General features: G+C 62.8%; 6 protein-coding genes across 7 annotated transcripts; 3 read left to right on the top strand and 3 right to left on the bottom strand.

Moving 5' to 3' along the window:
* Nucleotides 1-22: 22 nt before the first annotated feature.
* On the bottom strand, nucleotides 23-3,486 carry RPN2A (26S proteasome non-ATPase regulatory subunit 1 A). The gene is made up of 5 exons (XM_062772611.1): nucleotides 3,239-3,486; nucleotides 2,902-3,199; nucleotides 2,643-2,858; nucleotides 1,809-2,595; nucleotides 23-1,768 (listed from the first exon to the last, which is right to left on the bottom strand). Exons 1-5 carry the CDS (start codon nucleotides 3,385-3,387, stop codon nucleotides 153-155), a joined length of 3,066 nt encoding a protein of 1,021 aa, XP_062628595.1. The 5' UTR covers nucleotides 3,388-3,486; the 3' UTR covers nucleotides 23-152.
* A 382-nt stretch (nucleotides 3,487-3,868) lies between these two features.
* On the top strand, nucleotides 3,869-6,839 carry priB_5 (Protein priB). Of its 2 annotated transcripts, XM_062772609.1 has the most exons (16): nucleotides 3,869-3,927; nucleotides 4,152-4,176; nucleotides 4,237-4,269; nucleotides 4,307-4,421; nucleotides 4,493-5,010; nucleotides 5,047-5,095; nucleotides 5,134-5,180; nucleotides 5,214-5,555; nucleotides 5,591-5,612; nucleotides 5,659-5,713; nucleotides 5,755-5,822; nucleotides 5,860-5,999; nucleotides 6,046-6,293; nucleotides 6,328-6,585; nucleotides 6,622-6,686; nucleotides 6,724-6,839. In XM_062772609.1, exons 2-16 carry the CDS (start codon nucleotides 4,152-4,154, stop codon nucleotides 6,794-6,796), a joined length of 2,058 nt encoding a protein of 685 aa, XP_062628593.1. In that variant the 5' UTR covers nucleotides 3,869-3,927; the 3' UTR covers nucleotides 6,797-6,839. The 2 variants fall into 2 exon arrangements, with proteins under 2 accessions (XP_062628593.1, XP_062628594.1); XM_062772610.1 differs by having other exon boundaries at nucleotides 6,328-6,686.
* A 183-nt stretch (nucleotides 6,840-7,022) lies between these two features.
* HUT1-A (UDP-galactose transporter 1) lies at nucleotides 7,023-8,593 on the top strand (the record flags this gene model as incomplete). Its single annotated transcript, XM_062772608.1, has 5 exons — nucleotides 7,023-7,055; nucleotides 7,095-7,159; nucleotides 7,218-7,624; nucleotides 7,755-7,942; nucleotides 8,077-8,593. Exons 1-5 carry the CDS (start codon nucleotides 7,042-7,044, stop codon nucleotides 8,591-8,593), a joined length of 1,191 nt encoding a protein of 396 aa, XP_062628592.1. The 5' UTR covers nucleotides 7,023-7,041.
* A 95-nt stretch (nucleotides 8,594-8,688) lies between these two features.
* Nucleotides 8,689-11,050, bottom strand: PAG_1 (Pregnancy-associated glycoprotein). Its single transcript, XM_062772607.1, has 5 exons — nucleotides 10,363-11,050; nucleotides 10,113-10,163; nucleotides 9,826-10,073; nucleotides 9,551-9,788; nucleotides 8,689-9,498 (listed from the first exon to the last, which is right to left on the bottom strand). Exons 1-5 carry the CDS (start codon nucleotides 10,707-10,709, stop codon nucleotides 8,784-8,786), a joined length of 1,599 nt encoding a protein of 532 aa, XP_062628591.1. The 5' UTR covers nucleotides 10,710-11,050; the 3' UTR covers nucleotides 8,689-8,783.
* Nucleotides 11,051-11,826: 776 nt separating this feature from the next.
* On the bottom strand, nucleotides 11,827-12,258 carry LOC62_04G006042 (uncharacterized protein; the record flags this gene model as incomplete). Its single annotated transcript, XM_062772606.1, has 1 exon — nucleotides 11,827-12,258. The coding sequence occupies one exon, from the start codon at nucleotides 12,256-12,258 to the stop codon at nucleotides 11,827-11,829; it is 432 nt and encodes a 143-aa protein (XP_062628590.1).
* Nucleotides 12,259-13,058: 800 nt separating this feature from the next.
* Nucleotides 13,059-14,233, top strand: LOC62_04G006041 (uncharacterized protein; the record flags this gene model as incomplete). The annotated part of the gene is made up of 2 exons (XM_062772605.1): nucleotides 13,059-13,898; nucleotides 13,955-14,233. The coding sequence occupies 2 exons, from the start codon at nucleotides 13,059-13,061 to the stop codon at nucleotides 14,231-14,233; spliced, it is 1,119 nt and encodes a 372-aa protein (XP_062628589.1).
* Between the last annotated feature and the right edge of the window lie 572 nt (nucleotides 14,234-14,805).

The raw sequence follows: 14,805 nt of genomic DNA, 5'->3' as shown, positions 1-14,805 counted from the left end.
TCAGCCGTTGCTTTTCCTGCTCGTTCCCAATATGCTGCATAACATGCTCTTTGCTGCTCTACATTGACGACAGTCTCTCTCCCTGCCGTACGCTGCTTGTCACTCTACATGGCTGTGACGGGATCGCCTCACCAACTAGAACTCTAAAGTCTCTAGTCCTCAAACTCGTACTCGAATGCCGCGGGGATCGCGCCGTCCCAGTTCAATCCAGCAGCGGCGGCAGCAGCTGCTGAAGGGGCCGCAACCGGTTCTGGGGCAGCAGGGGCAGCGGGCTCCTCCTGGACGCCACGAGGCCACAAGGTCGCGTCGAGCTCAATGTACTCGCCCTCGGCGTCGGGCTTGGTGTCGGAAACCAGGAGGATCTTGCCGCTCCATCCGACACGCGCGCGACCGGCAGCAGCCTTGTCGGCCTGGAAGGCGTCGGCGTCGCCAACACCACGGATGGGGAGGTATCGTCCCTTCTTGGGAGGAGCGAGGGCCTCCGTCGAGACAGCGGCATCCGCCGACTTGGACGCCGAAGCCACAGACGAGGGGTCGAAGGGACCGGTGACGTAGGGGAGCTGCTGGGGGGTGATGCGGGACATGTTGCTGACAATGGCCTGGGGAGCCTCAGTTGGCTTGGACTCCTTGTCCTTGGCCTCGGTCTTGGACGACGAGGCCTCGGGCTTGTCGTCCGTGTCCATAGCCTCGCCCTGCTCGGCCTTCTTGCTCTTGAGACGAGCCTGCTGCTTGGCAGTCGTGGACAGAACAGCGGCGTTGACCTTCTCCTTCTTCTTCTCCACGACAGGCTTGGCAGTCGAGGGGTAGTCGAACTTGGAGGGCTTGGCCCACGAGACAAAGTCAACCTTGGGGATACGGAGCTTGTCGTCGACAGCAATAATCGTTGTGGGCTGGAAGGTGAGGCCGAGGAAGTGGGCCAGAGGGAACCAGTACCAGAACTGGACGAACAGAACCATACCGACAATGGCCTTCATGTCAGGGGTACCGGCGCGAGTGGCGAGCGAGATGGTCATGTTGCGGCCACCAGCGTCGATGATACCCTGGGCAAGCGAGGCACCGAAGCGGGCCATGGGGTCCTCGTGCTTGTCGGTGACGACCTTGGCGAAGAGCTCGCGGATCTCCTTGACCTTGGGGGTCTGGGCCTCGGTCTGCTGGATGAGGATCATGGCTAGGGCAATGTAGGCGCCCTGGCGAACAAAGTCGACGGGGTCGCGAGTCATCGGCTCGAGCATGTCGATGGCGGCCTCGAGACCAGTGCCCGCACACGAGATACCGAGGGCGAGGGTAGCACCGTGGCGGACGTGGGGGTTGTAGCTCTCGGCGAGGAGCTGGACGATGCGAGGCACCTGGGTGTGGTTGCGGAAGAGAACAAAGCCAAGGGCAATAACGGCGGCACGGCGGACGTCGTCGTTGACATCGGACACGGCGAAGTGAAGGAGCTGCTTGATGACCTTGTTGTCACCAGTACCGACGTAGGCGAGGGCGTAGACGAACATGCCACCGTAGCGCAGGATGGCGTCGTTGCTCTTGGTGAACTTGTCGATGACAGAGTCGGCAGCAGTGCGCTTGCCGTACATAATGAGGGCGGTACCGATGGCAACACCGCGGACAATCTTCTCGTGCTGCGTCTCGCCAGCGTAGGCAATAAGCTCGTCAAGAACACGCTCGCTGGGCTGGCCGAGCATGACCAGGCCCATTGCGTAACCAGCAGCCTCTGACGACGTAGCGTTGTCCTGGAAGAGGATGGCCTTGAGCTCATCGTAGATGTCTGTGGGAGTTAGCAGAGGGACGTGGATATTGCAACTCACCCTCATCGCCAGTAGCAAGAGCAGAGACACCGAGACCAAGGGCCGCACCGTGCTGGACGATGGGGTCGTTGACGTCGGACAGTCCCTTCCTCAGCTCGGCCTCAGCTCCCTCCTTCCTGCCAGTGTAGATGAGACCCAGCGCAAACAGAGCACCACCCTCGCTAAACTTGGATGGAGCAGCTCCGCCGGGGAGGTATGGCCTGACAACGCGAACGCCGTTGATGTACGAGCCACGGTGGATGAGGCCGAGGGCAGCAGTCGCCGAGAACTTGGCCCAGTTGGAGGCTCTGCCAAGCCAGTCGAGGTTCTCGCGGAGGAAGCGGTCCGAGGTGGTACCGCAGTGGGCGTAGGCGTTGGTGAAGGTGATGGCAGAGTGGTAGATCGAGTAGCGGTCCTCGAGCGAGTCCTTTGTGACCTTGAGGATGGACATGTCGGTCTGGTTGTGCTTCTTGAGGAAGTTGATCGACAGCTCGGCGATGCGGGAGCCGTTCAGGATCTCCTCGAGGTTGGTACGCTCCTCTTCGGTTCCCGACGTGCCGTCAGGTCCCCACCCGCTCTCGGCAACCTTGGTCCTCAAGGTCTCCAGGAAGCTCTGGGGAGCCATGTCGGTGACGTCGAAGGCGATCTGGTACGCCTCGAGGCGTCCGCGGTCTCCACCCTTGTTCATGAGGTCGACAATGCCGGCACCAGCGGCGGCGGCGTCGCCCAGCTGAACCCAAATTTGGGTAATCGAGTTGTAGTCGGAGGGCGTGGTGCGCTGGAAGAGCTTGAGGAGGAGCGCCAGGAGCTAGGATGCGTCAGCACTACCTTTGGGTCGTTGACCACACGACTCACGTCTCGTCGGAACGAGTCTGGCCACGCGTCGCTGCCACCCGCACCACCAATGGTCTCGGCGAGGATGTAGCGCAGAAGTCCCTCGTCGTGGAGGATGCCGTCGGCCGACTTGCGCTCCACAGCCTTGGAGGAGGAGGCCTCGGAAGGCGCGGTCGACTGGAGGTAGATGGCCTCGATGAGGTTGAGGCGGCGGAGGGAGAGGGCAAGGCCGATAGCCTGGGCATGTCAGCTGAATCCAGGGCATCAGTGGCCAACTAACCAGCTTGGCACCATCACTCGATCCTTGTCTAATCACACCGTCGACAATCTCCTCGAGGCGCGAGTCGACCTTGTTGCCGGCGTTGGTGTCGGCAATGGCGCGGTCGACGCAGCCAGCAATGATGGTCTCCTTGAACTCGCCGTATGGCTCCTTCTCAAAGGCAGCCGATGCGCGCAGGGCGAACTCGACAGCCTCGTCACGCTCGCCGAGGTAGAAGAAGACCTTGGAGCAGAGCAGCGCAGCGAGCGGGCGTGCCTCAGCAGGCAGCTCCGACACCTGGGGGTCGGCAAGGGATTCACTGCGACGTCAGCTGAGCTCCCGGGGACCAATAGCTCACATGTAAGGGAGCTCCTCGGAGATCTCTGCCCAGAACTGGGGCACGATGGAGAGGAGGTACTCGAGAGCGTAGACGCGGACGTCGCGGTCGTCGTCCTTGAGCAGGGCGAGGGAGCCCGCGGCGCTGGTGGTGACTGTTGCCACCGGCATGATGGGCGCGGGGGGGTAGTGGTTGAGAGTAGGAGAGAGTGAGAGTTGCAAGAGTTTAGACGTTGCGACCCGACTGCTGATGGTCGTTTGTGGTCGATTGGTCTTCCGTGTTCGCTGACTGACGACAGACGACGAGAACGTCACTGCTGGCCTGGCTGCTGAACGCGCATGCGCGAGCGAGACTGATGGTCAGGGTCAAGTCACGTGGCGGAAATACACAAGCCACGTGGTTGTGGCATCTGGCAACTCCCGGCTCTCGGCTTCATCCCGTGACCGGCTCCGCTGTAAGACCGCCGCACGGCGCCGGCTCTGGGACCCGCTACAGTGCATACGGCGTTGAGACACGGTGTTACGATACGGCGTTGAGATTTCTGTGCGGGGCCAAGGAGGGTGAACCGGCCGGCACGAAGGGGGTCCCACCGGCACGCATACATGCACCCCTCTATCACCTTGTCCGTTCCCCAGACATCTCCATCGTCCATCTCATCACCGTGTACGCTATCTAACAATGAGTCCGGAACGGCCAAAACAGCGATTGGCGTGAGTGTGTCGCGGAGCGGAGGCCGGTCGGTCGGCGCTGACGGTGGTGTCTCCTTGTTGTTGTTACCGCGCGTTCAATGCCTTCCCCGCACGGTCGTTGCTGATCGCCGGGGGGATTGATCTGCCTGGTGGTTGTGTTTCCCCCGCATCGTCTTCCTCCTCATCGTCACCTTCTTCCCACCTTCATCCTTCGTTGCCTTCCTTCCTCAATGTCACCGCCACAGATGCCTAATCTGCCGACACCTCAAGGTGAGCTACAAGGACCGCCGTGTTAGCTGACAGTCCAGACGCGGTGCTTGGCGCCCAAAGACGGCACAGAAGCATCACCGTGCCAGAGATGCCGTAGGTGCGCCTCCCAGCTTGAAACTCACCTACCCAGAGCGCCTCAAGCTCAAGTGTATCTACCAAAAGCGCCGACGACGAGGACAGAAGGCTGCTGCCGAGGCCGCCGCAGCTGCTGCTGATGGTGCGGACCTGGGCTCTGAGACGGACGAGTAAGTCAATTCCGGGCTTTGCTCAGCACTGCGGGCAACCCATTGCCCCGTGACCACATCTGACTTTCCAGGTCGGAAGATGACAAGCCTGCAAAGCGGCCAGCGCATGGGGACGCCTTCACCCGCCCACCGCTGGTCACCGAGCGCTCATTCACAATGTCCCACTCCTCCCCCATACGGCAGGCGGTGAACACGCAAGCTCCCACCTCGTCGACGCGTCTCGAGCTTGGAAATGGTCTGACAACGCCCAAGCTCGTGTCGAACGGGTACTCGAGCTCGCTCACGAACGGGAACAGCAGCTTCGCGCCGCCGTCCCTCGGCATGTCGGACCACCGGGACGCCAACGGTTCCTCCAACATGGGGTACAACATGAGTCCACACTCTCTGTCTTCTTCTGCCCTCTCGGGACGAAACGGCGTGCCGTCGCATGCTCGCCGTGCCCAGATGGTGGACGTGAGCGAGCGCCTCGACCCCAATTTGCCGGAGGAGGGGCCTGGCGGGCCAGTAAACCCCACGGTGGGGAGCTTGAGGCTCCACCAGCTCGACCACGTGTTCTTCGAGACGACCGAGTCGAAGCAGTCTGACCCTGGTAAGCTGGGGGCGCCTTGTTCCGAGCTGACAACAGTTGCGCTGCATTATCTCAGTCTGATAGAAGCCGACGAGATTCTGCAATTGTGGGTTTCAAGTACACCCCCCAACCTAACCCATCTAGCTTCCATCGCCACCTCAACCCCATGATCGCGATTCTCGACCCAAATCGTAAGGCTCCAACCTCCCTCCCGCTGACACCAGTCCACACACTCGACTACATCCGCGGCTCGACCATTCTCTTCACGGCCGTCATTGCCGTTGGCTCGCGCTTCATCCGCAAGGAGCTGCACCAGCCGCTGCTCACGCACGCGCAGATGATCCTCAACCGCGCCACGGCGACGGGCGATGTCAACATTGGCATCATCCAGGCGCTCTTGATCCTCATGTACTGGAAAGCGCCTAGCGACCGCAGCGCCTGGGTCAAGATCGGGATCGCGATCAGGCTGGGCTACCAGATGGGCATGCACATCCCCCGGACGGAGCCCCTACCTGAGGACGAACGGCTGGCGCGGATTATCCGTAACGCTGAGAGGACTTGGTTCTGTAAGTGTGTGGCAGAGGGTGTCGCTGACGAGCAGGTACGAGTTGCTTTGACTTGGGGTCGGTTCAGCTATCAATTCGTTTCGCTTGAGCTGACAATGGGCAGGTACTCTGATATGTTTGAGCTTCCAGCCACCATTCGCCTTGAGGAACTGGGAGAGGTGGGTGCCAGAAGTGTCCCCATTCCTAGCTCACCCACCAGGTCGAGGCGTGGGCTCGTGAGGGTCCTTACAATTGCGGCCCAGACATGCACGTTGCGTCGTCGGTTTCGTGAGTATAGCTCCCTCGCCGCTCAGCTGACGAACAGAACACATCCCTCCCACATCCTGTGGATTCGCTACAAGCAGATGCGCAACAGCCTGCCTGTCGAGTGGTGCCGCTCGGTGCTGAACGACGTTTACAGCCAATACCAGCGACACATGGACCACTGGTTCCCACACGACGACTGTGAGTGAGGTGGCCGATCTGTCATGCTACCTGCTCACACACCCAGTGGAGTGGTGCACCCCCGAAGAAGCGCGCTCCCTCCGATGGTTTGACATCTGGAACCTGCTCAAGGTCAAGCACGAGTTCCTCAACTATGCGACGCCAGACGAAATGGCATTGACGCTACACGAGTGCCTCGGCATCGCGTCGATGTTTGTGCGGCAGACAGAGCGGCTGGCAGAGGACACGTACTTGACCTATCTGCAAGATACGCTGAGCGCGGTGCTGTCTCTCTTCGGGACCGTGTTGTACAAGGTACGCCGCCGCAAGGTTTCGCCGCTGACGGCAGCTCTTCTGGCGCGTCGATGTGTCGCAAAAGCAGCAGATCATCGACGCCATCAAGCGCATCCACACGTGCTGCTCCAAAGTCGCAGCGGGGGAGGACGACGCGCCGACGGCGTTCGTCGCGCGCTTCTTCCACCGCGTGCTGCAGAAGATCACGGTTGAGCCGACGGCAGCGTCGCCAGTGGTCATGATGCAGGAGGCGGCGATCTCACTCCCGAACCCGAGCGACCAGGTGCTCCCGGAGCATGTGATCACTGATATTGTGGGTTTGCTTCCCCCGAGTCAACTAACCCATCAGCACGAGTTCCTCCGCATGTCCGTGTTCCCGCTGCGCGACAACGTCGACATCGACGACCAGTACTGGTTAGTTGTGCTTATCTCGATCCAGCTAACAACCCAGGGCGACGCTGCTCGCGACCTCGACCATGGACCTGGGCCAGAACGGCCTCGGAGGGGGCATGCTGGGGCTGTAGGCTGTAGTAGTTTGTGTAATAAGCATGTTGTACAAGTATCCGCCATGCAAAGTGGCCACGCGCCACGCGCCACGCCACTCCTTCCTTCCCTGCCCTGTCCCGGCGGTTTCAAACCGGGACGCCGCTCTCGGCCGCCAGGCACGATCGGCTTGGCTGGCAGTCGTCCTCCACGTCCTCCTGGCAACCACAACAAAAAGTCGCGATCTTCGCCTTGTCAACCCGCCGACCTACACACACAACACACCATGGGCTTAATACGGTACGCACCTTTCCTGCAAGCACAACTGACGCGGGCCAGACTCGCAGTGTGCGTTTTGGGCGTGTACGGCGCCTTCCTCCTCTGGGCGATCGCGCAGGAGCGGCGTGAGTGCCCCTCCCCTCCTCCTTCCATCTCCGCCTCGCTCGCTGACCCCACGCGCAGTCTCAGCCCCCTTCCCACCAGCAACGCACGAACCGCACGCACAGCCAGCAAAGTTCCCCTCGCCGCTCTTCTTCAACTGGTCCCAGGCGCTCGCTAGCGCCAGCGCCAGCGCAGCGTACCTCCTCCTCCACGCGGCGCGCGACGGGAGCCTGAAGACGCGCGGCGTGTTGGCCGTGCTCGGGCTCGACAGGCTGTTCGGCGCTGCGGAGGCGCCTACGGCGAACGGCAAGGTCGCACCAAAGGCGAACGGCAAGGCGAATGGACACGACGCCGCCGCCGCTCCCACTCCCCTCCTTCGTACCCTCCCCGCCCTCCTCCTCCAGGTCGCCCTCTTCCAGACGACCGCCGGCCCGATCGGCTTCCTGGCGCTCAGGCATATCTCGTACCCGACCATGGTGCTGGGCAAGGTGAGTGCGGGAGCGAGCGGAGCGAGCGCCGGGGCGCCGCAGGCGGTCCGCGAGCTGTGGTCGCGGCTCTCCCTCTCGCGGCCACGCACTACGCACGCACACTCGCTGACGCTCGCGTGCGCACACACAGTCGTGCAAGCTCATCCCCGTCCTCCTCCTCAACGTCCTCCTCTACCGCCGCAAATTCGCCCCCGCGAAATACCTCGTCGTCGGCCTCGTGTCGGCCGGCATCGCGCTGTTCATGCTCTTCGGGAAGAGCGGCGGCAAGAAGGGCGGCGGGAGTAACTCTGCGTGGGGGCTGACGCTGCTGTTGATCAAGTGGGTTGGCTCGGGGGCTTGGTTGGGGTCGTGCTGACGCCGTGTGCTTCGTCTCTGCTGCCACCTCCGATTATCGCCTGTTCGTCTACCCGCCGCCCGCTCGGCGTCTCGCTGCGCTCGACGCCTCGCCACAGCCTCATCATCGACGGCCTGACCAACTCGACCCAAGACCAGATCTTCACCCTGTACCCGGGCTACTCGGGCCAGCAGATGATGTTCATCATGGCGAGCATCACGCTGGCCATCCTCACGCCGGCCATGGTCCTCCCGCTGCCGTCCCACCCGCTCGCCCTGCTGACCTTCGCCACGCGCGAGGCGCACGCCGCGCCGAGCTTCGCGCCGCCCATCCTCCTCCAGTCGGCGCGCTTCATCGCGTCCCACCCGTCCGCGCTCAACCCGTTGCTTGCATACGCTGCCCTCGGAGGCCTCGGGCAGATCTTCATCTTCGAGACCATCGCGCACTTTGGCTCATTGACCCTCGTCATGGTCACCGTCACGCGCAAGCTCTTCACCATGCTCCTCTCTGTCATTGTCTTCGGGCACGAGCTCACCCCCGGCCAGTGGGGCGGCGTCGCCGTCGTGTTTGCCGGTATTGGCGTCGAGGCCGCGTTCAAGTGGGCCGAGGGCAAGAAGAAGAAGAAGGTGGCATAGGCATCGCATTATAGACATCATGCATAGATCGTTTTTGGTGCCCTGGGTATTATGGTCGTGCCGCTGTAGCTCAGTACCGCCCCGCCCGGCTACAAGCTACAACAGAATGCATCTGTGGGTATGAAATGTGTACCGTCGCCAGCGTGTGTGTCTTGGCGTCGCGCAAGAAGAGATGAAATGAATGCAAGTCTTAGAGAAGAGCCGCGATAACACCGCCCGCACCAAGCGCGAGGGTGACGGGAACCTCGAGGTGGCCAGCGGCGTTGCGGCCCGAGCCGCTGCCACCGCTGCCACCACCCGAGCTGCTGCCGCTGCCGCCAATGGGCACACCGTTGGTGCCGAGCGAGTTGGAGGCAGGGCCCTGGGCAGTCTGACCCTTGTTGCCGCTCGAGGGGAGAAGGTTGTTGGCGAGCTGGGCAAAGCCGACCGAAGGAGGCGAAGCGCGGAAGGCAGTGTACACGTTCTTCATGAAGACGTCGCCGACAATCCACTGAACGGGCGAGCCGGTACGCGTCTGCTGGCCAATGATCGCGCCGATGCAGTAGCCCTGTCTCGACGAGAGCTGGCCACGGGTCATGTCGCCGAGGTAGATGGGGTACTCGACGCCGCCGAACGTGAACGAGATCGACGTGAGCGCGTTGCAGGGGTACTGCCAGTAGCCCTGGTACTGGCCCGTCATCTTGGACGCGCCTTGGATGGCGCCGTACATCTTGTCAACGGCCGCCTGGGGGCCAATGACGAGCGTCGAGCCAGTGTCGATGATGGCCGAGTTCTGGCTGTCGGTCGTTCTGGCGGTAAACTGGCGTCCGTTGACGGTGAACGCGTCAAGGGGGACACGCCAGTAGTCCGTGCCGAGGAGGGGGACGTAGTTGACCTGGCCCTGGTAGAGCGTCTGGTCGAGGCCGCTGCGTTGTGTCAACAAGAGCCACAGCCCCCGCATCTTTTTGCACCACTCACCCAAAGGTCACACGGCCACCGATCCACGCAGGCTGGTTGTACCTGTCTGTTGTGGCGGCGGAAAGAGACGCAGGGTTGACACGGGCGAGGTAGAAGCCAAACTCCTTGTCCTTCCATCCCGAGGCGAGTGTCTGCCACCACGGCGTGATCTTGCTGATCGAAAGCGTGCTCCACGCGAGACCCATCAGACCAGTAGTGTTGGTGCCGAGGTATCCGTCGTCGTGGTCCGTCGCGCGCACTGGCGTGAGTGATGGTCTGTGTGTGCGTCCACTCACTGAAGATTTGGTCACCAACATAGAAGCCGGCCATGGCGACACGGTCCTGGCCGAAGGGGCCGGCCGAGTAGCCGATACCAAAGGTAATGTTCTTGGGCTGCAGTCCGGGGTCGCGGTAGGTCGACGACTGCTGCGAGTAGAACTTGGTAGGCGAGTTGACACATCCGGGGGCGGCACAGCGCTGGTCGAACACATACAGGTCGGACGAACCAGTGTCCATGTGCACGTCAAAGTACTGGGGCGGGGTGCTATACGTCAGCGGCAGGTCCGCCTTACGCCCAGCTTACCCAATGGCCACGATGGCAGAGTACGAGATGTCGCGGCCCCAGCCGGTCAACCTGCCAAGGGTTAGCACGTTGTCTTGGCCTACTGCGCGGCATGCGCGGCGTTGACATGCGCGGCGTTGACGTTGGCGGCGGTAGGGGGGAGGTGGAGCTCGCTAGCGAGCATGCTCCCGAGCCACACTCGGCCCTGGTCCTCCCCGGCCGTCTGCATTCCGCCGCCACCTCCGCCCCCGCCGCGCCCCGCCGGACTCACAATGAGCTGCCCGAGTCGAGCGACGACGACTGGCGCTTGAAGAAGTCGCCGCCGGCGTTGGACTCAAAGTCGGCAATGTCGCTCTCGATCTTGGCCTGCTCCTCCTCGTCAAAGTGGGGGAGATATTTCCTACGCGTGTGGAGGACCGAGGCACGGAGGGCGAGGAGCTGGACGTCGTCGTCGCCGGCCGCGGCGCGCTTCGAGAGCTCGGCCTCGCGTCCGAGGCTGCGGTACAGGTCGAGGTGGCCAGGGCCGGCCGAGGCGCCGTTGTCGCGGGGCTCGTTGAACGACCAGGCTGATGTGGTCGCTGCCAGGCCCAGGAGGGCGAAGGCGGTCGCAAGCTTCATGGTGATGATGATTTTGATGAGTGTGATGGGGGGAAGAAGGGGAGGGAGTGTGACGATGGACAAAGTAAAGAGTGTGAGGATCTATGATGCTATGCTTAGGCTCTAGAGGAGCGCGACGCTGGCGGGGGGGAGGAGGAGGGGGGGATGCGTGCGTGCGTGCGTCTAGGTAGGTGCGTTGAGTGGGTAGTAGTTAGTAGGTGGGGTGGGTGTTAGGGCCCAACTGGCTGGGCGGGCGATGCGGGAAGGGCAAGGCAAGGAAGGAGAGGGGGGGAGAGTGACCGACGACGTACTGTAGGGTGGTGCCCAGTGACGGATGTTGGGTTGCACTGGTGCACTGGCTGGCTGCTGGTGCGCGCGCGGCGCGGCCCCTGCGCCGCCGCCGATGCTGTTCAGTGCCACCAGTGCCAAGACTTTCAGGCAAACAAGCCCACAAAGGTGAAATCAATCCGCAGGCGGCTTACCCAAGGCCCGCAGCAGGTAGGCTGGCTCTGTCCTGTTCTATATGAAGTCATTGTCACCCACCAAGCTTGGTGTGGGTTGCCTCTTTCGACCATGACCCACAACGCATCCCATGTGCTGCGGCGGAGGCAACGACGAGCCACAGCTGCATTCCGAGCCGCGGCGAGGCGGCAGCAACCGTGTACAGGCCGAAACATGCACTTAGCCAAGCTGAAGCGTCGTGTTTGTCCTCTTGTCAGGGGTCGCTTAAGCCGATCGATCAATTACCCTTGCACCAAGCAAGTGGTAGCGGGTATAAAGGCACACTTGGAGCGACGAGAGGGAGCGGCAGATTGTGTGCATGTCAGTGCTGCCGTAGACTGTGTACAACGCGTCTGTGCCAGGCTGTACTTACACCCCACCACTGTGACCGAGGCAAGGACGGCGCTGACGATGGCGGTGCATCACATCTATTGACGTACAGATTACTACTACTACTACATTACTCAGCCCCAGCCAGGTTCATTAACAAGGCGTTACAACAACGTCATCAGGGCGAGGGGCGACGACGAGTCAAGCTCGCACGGGCGAGGGGCGACGACGAAGCTAGCTCGTGCGAGCTTGACTCGTCGTCGCCACATGGCTTACTATACACCTCGCGCACCTCGCCTCGCATCCACTACAGCGTCAACGCGGACGGGTTGACCCCGCCGCAGGTCATGACGACGACAAGTGCACACACAAAGGCGGGCAGATCGTGCACGAGCACGGTGGCGACCTTGCGCCAGGCCGAGGTCGACTGGTCCTCAGAGCCGGGTATGTGCTGCTGCTGCTCTTCGCTCCGGCGGCCGAGCGTGAGGCGGCTGTCGTCGCGACTCACGGCCGTGTCGTCCGTGTCCGTGTCCGTGTCTGTGTCCGAGCTTGAGACCGAGGTGCGAAGCGACGGCGGCGGCGTACGCGACGAGTCGCGGCTCACGCGACGAGACAACCGCGACGCGCTCGTTGCTCGGCTAGCGTCCCCACTAGAGAGCCGGCGCGCGCTACGCTCCTGGCACGTTCGGCAGCGTTTCACACCTAGGCTCCGGCGCTGGGGCGGCGCCTGGAGGAGCATAGTAGCGAGGTGGAGGGTACGAGGAGAGGATCAGCACAGATCAGATCTGGCGTCGCCACCTGCTCGCTGATCACTGATCACGCCGCTGGCTTAATTTGCGTGGGAATCGCCTGGGTGACGATGCCTGCCTTGCTGATCGAGGGTGCTCGCTGGCTCGCTGGCTCGCTGGCTGGCGGTGTGCATCTACGCGGCGGCGGCGACGTGTTACACACACACACGCACAAGTCGGGACTCTTGGGCCGAGATATCCGGACGCAGGCTCGGAACCTGGTCGGCGCCGCCGGCTCATTAGCACCGTGTGCCGGTCGAGACGGTCGTGCCGACGCGTGGGAGGTGAGCGAGGTCGTTAGGCGAGCTCGGTCGCGATGGCCTGAGACTGCCTCGCAGCGTTGCCGGCGGCGGCCATTGACTGTTGCGGCTGCTGGCTTTGTCACTTTTGATGCCAGGCCCAGACCGGCCGCACTGACGCTCGACGCCCGCTCGACGCTCGACGCTCGCACATGACGCGTCAACGCCAGCTTCTGGACCCGGCGCACAACCAGACGCGTCCTGGCACAGGCATGCTTGCTGCAGGGCCATGCACCCAGCAGTGGCCCAGCGGCCATGGTGATTCCCATGATTCCCGGCTGGGCTGGGGGCCTGGGCGAGTCTTATCTTTTTTGTTGCCGACTTGCGTCGTCGTCGGGCTCACGTAGTCACCAGTTTGTAATGGGGCAAGTGGCACCTGTTTGCTTGATAAATGACTCGGGTGGGCTTCTCACCAGCGCACATCTTACCCATACACACATAGTCCAGCAAGCATGTCCTACTCGGACGAGTACACTCTCTCCGCGAGCAGCAGCCTGCTCTCGAGCTCGTACGGCAGCAGCGGGAGCAGCAGCAGCGGCAGCCTGTCGCTGTGCCGCTCGGCCTCTCGCCTGGCCACCCCCGGCCGCTCGATCCCCCCAGCGCAAACCACCACCTCGATTGTGACGGTCAACAAACTCCTGTGCCTGTGCGACATGATCGACACGCGGCTCTGGCGGCTCGAGACGGAGGAAACGCCACCGCACAAGCCGTGCAACTGCCCCCAGTGCCCGTGGAACTGGAAGCTCGTCGCTGGCGTCGTGCCGGGCCGCGAGCGCATGGCAGTCCGCGGCGTGCCGCCCCACGCGCCATGCCACTGCCCGCACTGCATGTTCTCGCGCAGCGCACGCGCGCACCCCGAGCGCTTTGTGCCCCCCTCGCAGAAGGAAGAAGTCGCCGCGCGCACCGCGAGCCGGCGTGGCTCGTCCGACTCGACGACGTCGACCCGCTCGTTCCGCTCCTCGCCCCGATACTCGCCCCCCTCGCCGTTCGACAAGTCGCTCGCACTGCCCCCGACATCGCCGACACGCATGAGCATGAAGGTGAGCCTGGCCGACATTGCCGACACGTACGACACGCTGCTCGACAGGATAGAGTACATTGAGGGCGCGTACACTGCGCCGCCGTCGCACGACGCCTGCGACTGCCCCCACTGCCAGAGCGGGCGCGCGGGCGGCCCACCCGCCGGCGCGTTCGCGTCCTGGCGCCCGCACAACCCGCGCGGGCAGGGCTCGCGGTGCAGCCAGGGAGGGAGAGCATACTACGACTACCGGCTGCGCCAGCTGCTCGCGCGGGTGAACGAGGCGGCGCGCTACCCGAAGAATACCCCCACGCGACCTGTAACTGCGAGTACTGCGAGTACAGCACCGTCGTCAGCGGCAGCCTCGGCGACCCCGACGAGGACGAGGAGGTCGGCCTCGAGCTCAGCCTCGGCGTCATTGACGATCTGGACGAGGACGAGGACGACGACGCCGACGACGAGGGCGAGGGCGACATGGCGGCAGCGGCGCGAAAGTGGCACAGGGTCGGGCACGCGACGACCGTGTCCCGCCTCTTTGTGTCCCCGCTCAACAGCCCGACGTGTACGCCCCCTACCCCACGGATGTATCTGGCACCGTTGGCGCCGTAGTCTGGTCGAGAGTGAGCGACTACTCGACTGTATTAGCGAGAGGATATGGCGAGATCGAGCGACGATGCCGGTCGGTGAGAACGTAGCTAGGGTGAAGCAGCAAGGCCTAGAGCCAGCACTCGTTGCTGTTGATGACATCATGCATAGTTTGTATTGCACGGGAGCACGTGGATTTACTTCCGCTAATACGGCCTTCCTGCCTCAGGGGTTGATTTTGATTTCTTCTTGCCCATCCCAAAGGAAGACAGTCGCATTCGCATTTGGCCAAGTGGATGCCAGTGCGCAGCTGGTGGACGTGTATCATCTTGACACTAACCTCCCCCCTCCCTGATCCAACCCACGTCCAACAACAAAAGGTCACGCGTGGTGCGCGCGTCGTTTGGACGAGCTCGGGAGCGGATGATGGACGGTGGGCGCCGCGGCGGATGCAGGTTGCAGCCGGCTGGCGGCTGCGAGCTGCGAGATTTGCTGCAGAAGCCAAGACAGACGGCCAAGAAGCCGAGCCGACTGCGGGCAAGCAAGCACAGGCTGTGGCTGCAAAGTCTCGACTTTGCGGCGCAGCAGCTGGCTGA

The sequence above is a fragment of the Vanrija pseudolonga genome, chromosome 4, assembly GCF_020906515.1.
Source record: "Vanrija pseudolonga chromosome 4, complete sequence".
NCBI classification, from domain to species: Eukaryota; Fungi; Basidiomycota; class Tremellomycetes; order Trichosporonales; family Trichosporonaceae; genus Vanrija; species Vanrija pseudolonga.
This window is presented reverse-complemented; position numbering and strand designations above follow the sequence as displayed.